This window comes from Rhinopithecus roxellana, chromosome 10 (assembly GCF_007565055.1).
Source record: "Rhinopithecus roxellana isolate Shanxi Qingling chromosome 10, ASM756505v1, whole genome shotgun sequence".
NCBI classification, from domain to species: Eukaryota; Metazoa; Chordata; class Mammalia; order Primates; family Cercopithecidae; genus Rhinopithecus; species Rhinopithecus roxellana.
This window is the reverse complement of record NC_044558.1, coordinates 82748988-82755124: the sequence shown is the minus strand read 5'-3', so window position 1 is coordinate 82755124 and position 6137 is coordinate 82748988. Positions and strand designations below refer to the sequence as shown.

General features: G+C 47.7%; 1 protein-coding gene across 1 annotated transcript in view; it reads left to right on the top strand.

Annotated features, from left to right (window-relative positions):
• The first annotated feature begins 5572 nt into the window (after positions 1-5572).
• HIP1R (huntingtin interacting protein 1 related) overlaps positions 5573-6137 on the top strand; it is a 28162-nt gene continuing 27597 nt past the window's right edge. Inside the window, exon 1 of the mRNA XM_030939836.1 lies at positions 5573-6077. Within this exon, the coding sequence (XP_030795696.1) occupies positions 6021-6077 (57 nt within the window). The 5' untranslated portion in view covers positions 5573-6020. The remainder of the gene's footprint in view (positions 6078-6137) is intronic.

The window sequence follows — 6137 nt, the reverse complement described above, 5'->3', positions numbered from 1 at the left end:
TCAAGTGATCTGCCCACCTCAGCCTCTCAAAGTACTGGGATTACAGGCATGAGCCACCATGCCTGGCCAAATTTTTTATTTTTCATGAAGACAGAGTCTCACCATGTTGACCAAGCTGGTCTCGAACTCCTGGCCTCAAGCAGTCCTCTCACCTTGACCTCCCAAAGCTCTTGGGCTTATAGGCATGAGCCACTGCACGCACCTGGCCTGTGAAGAGTTTATTTATTTATTTATTTTCTAGAGATGGGGTTTCACCATGTTACCCAGGATGGTCTTGAACTCCTGAGCTCAAGTGATCCACCCATCTCAGCTTCCCAAAGTGGTGAGATTATAGGCGTGAGCCACTGTGTCTGGCCAGTGAACAGATTTTTGTTGTTGTTGAGATGGAGTCTCGCTCTGTCACCAGGCTGGAGTGTAGTGGCGCGATCTCGGCTCACTGCAACCTCTGCCCCCCAAGTTCAAGTGATTCTCCTGCCTCAGCCTTCCGAGTAGCTGGGACTACAGGCGTGTGCCACCACACCCGGCTAATTTTTGTATTTTTAGTAGAGACGGGGTTTCACCATGTTGTCCAGGATGGTCTCGATCTCCTGACCTCTTGATCCACCCGCCTCGGTCTCCCAAAGTGCTGGGGTTACAGGTGTGAGCCACCGTGCCTGGCCACCAGATTTTTTTAAAAACAAATAGAAATATCCTCAAAGAAAAAAAGTTCTGAATTAAGATAATACATAAACACTAAAAGCATTTTTACCCCAAAAGTGTCAATAGAATGCATAGAACTTCTTGGCTGCATGGGATAAGGTTGTCGCTAGACATTTCAGGAAGGAGACTGAAGGCTGAAACCTTGTTATGTTCTGGCAAACTGATCCTGGAGTTTTCTTCTGTGGCTTTGTGTGGTTTGACACCTGTAGCTGGGGTGGTGGGTTTGCAGTGTTGTACTTTTGTTTTTCTTGAGCCATTTGATGACGATTTTGTTAGGATACATTGCAGGAAAGTTCATCATTCTAGGCCTTCAACAGAATAATCTTAGCAACCTCCGGTGTGATAGAGAACAGAGTGAATAGGATCAAAATAAGAAACCAGACACATTCATCAAGACTGCAGCTGACAAGGAGGTTTAAAAACCAGAATGCAGCCAGGTGCAGTGGCCCATACCTGTAATCCCACCACTTTGAGAGGCCAAAGCTCGTGGATCATTTGAGGTCAGGAGTTTGAGACCAGCCTGGCCAACATGGCGAAACCACCTCTCTACTAAAAATACAAAATTAGCAGGGCGTGATGGTGGGTGCCTGTAATCCCAGCTACTCAGGAGGCTGAGGCACAAGAATCACTTCAACCTGGGAGGCGGAGGTTGCAGTGAGCTGAGACTGAGCCATGCACTCCAGCCTGGGCGACAGAGCGAGACTCTGTCTCAAAAAAAAAAAAAAAAAAAGAGAGAGAGAAGTTGAGTGAATGAAAAGTGTACATGAATCAGTCCTCTAAAGGATGATGTCTGGGTTCTCAGCCAGATGCATGCTTAAGAAACCCAACAACAACAACAAAAAGAAACCCAACACAAACAGAATCAAAGAATTTTGAGCACATAGTAGGTGCTTTGCTGGCCACTGGAGACACAGCAATGAGCAAAGCAGACAATCTAGTCGTAGAGACACAGTAATCTAAGAATCCTATAAATAGTTCACGAGAGACTGGTTAGTGTTACAAAAGAAAGCTTTGAGATATGATGACAGCTTATAATAGGGACTCAGGCAAAGCGTGGAGTGTTCAGAGAACGCTTCCCTGAAGAAGTGACATCTGAGCCAAGAGTTAAAGACAGGTGGATGCTAAGTAGGGCTAACAGGAAGCAGAAGAGAATTCCAGGCAGTAGGAACAGCATGTGCCAAGGCTCTGAGGTGGGAGGGAACATGATGCATCTGGGACCTGATGGGCCAGGATGGTGCAAGATGAAGCCGGAGACAGAGGCTGGGGCCAGATCATGCATACAAGTCAATGAGTCACCGTGGGTGTGGCAGCATACCATGTTTTAGTGGGTCAGATGATGTAAACTCTCCTGTGTGTCTTGGGTTTTCCTTCAAACAAGGTCTTATTTGTATTCCAATTGCTTTGCTTTTGTAATAGGGGTGAGCAGGAATTCAACAGCCCTGGAGATACACCAAAACAGGACCCTGATTCTGATGGCATGAAGAATCTCAGGCTGGGAGCAGTGGCTCCTGCCTGTAATGCCAGCAGTTTGGGAGGCTGAGGTAGGATGATTGCTTGAGTCCAGTAGTTCAAGACCAGTGTGGGAAATGTGGTGAGACCCCCGTCTCTACAAAAAATTAAAAAATTAGCCAGGCATGGTAGTACATACCTGTGGTCCCAGCTATTCTGGAGGCTGAGGTGGGAGGATCACTTGAGCCCAGGAGATTGAGGCTACAGTAAGCCATAATCTAGCCACTACACTCCAGCATGGATAATAAAGCAAGCAAGACCCTGTATCCAAAAAAATTAAAAAAATAAAAAGCCAATCAGTGACAGGGCCAATAGTAGACCAGGCCTCCTGTCTGAAGATGTTAGAGAGATGAACCAGAAAAATTAAGAGTGGGGAAGTCTGGGCCAGGCATGGTGGCTCACACCTGTAATCCCAGCTACTCAGGAGGCTGAGGCAGGAGAATTGCTTGAACCCAGGAGGTGAAGGTTGCTGTGAGCTGAGATCGTGCCACTGCACTCCAGCCTGGGCGACAGAGGGCAACCCTGTCTCAAAAACATCAACAAACAAACAAATAAACGAGTGGGGAAGTTTGTATCCTTATGTCCCCAGTGATGCTCTCTTGTGAGATCAGCTGTATGTTGAAGTATACCAAATGGGGTGTTCGTTAACTCACTTTTTCAGCCCTTCACTTCACATACACTTACTGAACATTGCAATGTGCCAGGTGCCCCACTAGGCACTGAGTACATAAAACTGAGTAAGACAGGGTGGCCCTCTAATAGCTCAAAATCTTACCTACACATAAAGTACAGTCCCTTGGAGATATATTAGGAGAGTGCTCTTGGGCCCCAAACAGCAAGCCCAAGGTAGTATAGTACTGAAAATCATCCACCACAAAATGTAGCCCAAATGGCATGGGTGCTGGGAGCGCTGGCTTTGAAATCAGGCACATCTGGGTCTGGATCCCAAACGCACAGTTTATCAGTTGTATGAACCTGGGCTAAACTCTGAGCCTGAGCTTGTTTGTTGGTCTGTAAAAGTACCATCAAGAGGCCAGGTGCAGTGGCTTCGGCCTGTAATCCCAGCACTTTCAGGTGGGGGAATTCACTTGAGCCCAGGAATCTGAGAGCAGCCTAGGCAACATAGCGAGACTCTGTCTCTACAGAACAAATTTAAAAATTAGCTGTGCATGGCCGGGCGCGGTGGCTCACGCCTGTAATCCCAGTACTTTGGGAGGCTGAGGCGGGTGGATCATGAGGTCAAGAGATCAAGACCATCCTTGCCAACATGGTGAAACCCCATCTCTACTAAAAATACAAAAATTAGCCGGGCGTGGTGGCAGGCGCCTGTAGTCCCAGTTACTTGGGAGGCTGAGGCAGGAGAATTGCTTGAACCCCGGAGGCAGAGGTTGCAGTGAGCCGAGATTGTGCCACTGCACTCCAGCCTGGCAACAGAGCGAGACTCCATCTCAAAAAAAAAAAAAATAAAAATAAAAATTAACTGGGCATGGTAGTGCATCCCTCTAGTTCCAGCTACTTATTAGGCTGAGGTGTGAGGAGCACTTGAGCCCACGAGGCAGAGATTGCAGTGAGCTATGATTATGCCACTGCATTCCGGCCTGGGTAACGAAGCCAGACCCTGTCTCAAAAAAAATAAATAAATAGGCTGGGTGCAGTGGCTCAAGCCTGTAATCCCAGCACTTTGGGAGGCCGAGATGGGCGGATCACGAGGTCATGAGATCGAGACCATCCTGGCTAACCCGGTGAAACTCTGTCTCTACTAAAAAATACAAAAAACTAGCCAGGCAAGGTGGCGGGCGCCTGTAGTCCCAGCTACTTGGGAGACTGAGGCAGGAGAATGGCGTAAACCTGAGAGGCGGAGCTTGCAGTGAGCCAAGATCCAGCCACTGCACTCCAGCCTGGGCGACAGAGCAAGACTCCGTTTCAAAAAAAAATAAAAAATAAAATAAATAAATAAAAATAAAGTTGTTATGCTTTATTATTTACTTATTTGAGACAGGGTCTCACTCTGTTGTCCAGGCTGCAGTGCAGCGGTGTCATCTCGGCTTACTGCAACCTCTGCCTTGCAGGCTTAAGTGATCCTCCCACCTCAACCTCCTGAGTAGCTGGGACTACAGGCACGCCACCATGGCTGGCTAAGATTTTTGTATTTTTTGGCAGAGATGGGGTTTCATCATGTTGCCCAGGATAGTCTCGAACTCCTGAGCTCAAGTGATCCACCTGCCTCAGCCTCCCAAAGTGCTCGGATTACAGGCGTGAGCCACTGTGCCCGACCTCATCAATAACTTTAAAGAAGAGTAAGTGAGATACTGTTTAACAAATGCTGAGCCTGGTGCCCAGCACAGTGATAGGCTCTATGATTATTTAAAAAGCCGGTTGCTAAGGGGAAGTCACTGTGGCAGATGTGCTAGACCTAGAGGGGCTGTTGCCTGGTTGAAAAGGTATGCTGTATGTGCGTGAAAGGTCACAGGAGAACCACTTTTGTTCCGTGTGGAAAAAGGAGTGTGAGAAACAGCTGGAGTACAGCAAAAGGCCCATTTACTGTGGTCTTTATCTGAGCACAGCTATTGACTAAGTTGCCGAGGATTAAAAACCCTTTATATATGAAGAGTAAAGCCCAGTGCCTGTCAAATAATAAGCATTCAATACATATCAGCTATTGCGATTCTACTGTTGTTCTGATAAAGGAGCTTTTTAGTGATTGGAATGAGAGAAAACAGGATTAATTTCTCCTTTGGGTGGAGTGAGAGGAGAGTCTTGGCAAATGTATCTTTTGGGGTCAGCTCTAGCTCTTGGGCTGGAAGGTGAGGAATCGGTTATTAAAGAAAAGGGTCCCTGGCTGGGTGCAATGGCTCACGCCTGTAATCCCAGCACTTTGGGAGGCCGAGGCAGGCGGATCACCTGAGGTCGGGAGTTTGAGACTAGCCTGACCAACATGGAGAAACCCTGTCTCTACTAAAAATACAAAATTAGCAAGGCATTGTGGCACATGCCTGTAATCCCAGCTATTTGGGAGGCTGAAACAGAAGAATTGCTTGAACCCAGCAGGCGGAGGTTGCAGTGAGGTGAGGTCGTGCCATTGCTCTCCAACCTGGGCAACAAGAGTGAAGCTCGGTTAAAAAAAAAAAAAAGAAAAAGAAAGAAAGAAAGAAGAAAATAAAAGAAAGGAAAGAAGGAGAAGGAAGGAAGGAAGGGAGGGAGGGAGGGAAAAGAAAGGAAAGAGAGGAAACAAAAGGGTCCCTGACCTCAGGTTACAGCCTCATTAGGGAGACAAGGGTCAGGATTACGTGGGCGTCATTTTCCTCCTTACAGGCAGGCGGTGCTTCTCTCCCTTCAAAAGCAAGGGACCTTTATGCACGATTCCACATCTGCATTCCGATAGGAAAGGGAAAGAGCAGAAACAAAATACCCATCTGAGCTGCGCTTAGAGAGGACTCTGGGCTTTTATTTATTTTTTTACTTCAGTCTTGTGACCAGTAATTTTAAGGGGAAGCCAATAATAATGTTTTTTAAAAGCCTCACGCCACCTCCGGCGGCATCTCCTCGGTGTACTTTGCTTTCAGATCCGCCTGCCTTCTGTCCCAGCCTAATACTGCCCGGCCTCAGCCCCCATTGTCCCTGGCGCTGGCGAGGTGTCCGGTTGCGGAGCCGGCTGCGTCTCTGGAAATGCATCCTGCAACCCCGCATGGATAACAGCTGCAGCTATGTCAGAGATGCACAAAGAGGGGAGAGTGTCATTGTGTGCCTTTTGACACATACGTTAAGACCAAAAAGGAAAAAAAAGTCTATCTGTGCTGCCACCGACCAGACTCATGGAGGCCAGATTTTCTCCAATTAACCAGATCTTGCCTTGGTGCAGACAAGACTTAGTGAGTTCGGGTAAGGGGTGGGGAGAGGGAATTGGCCGGGGTCCCTATCCTGGGTGGAAG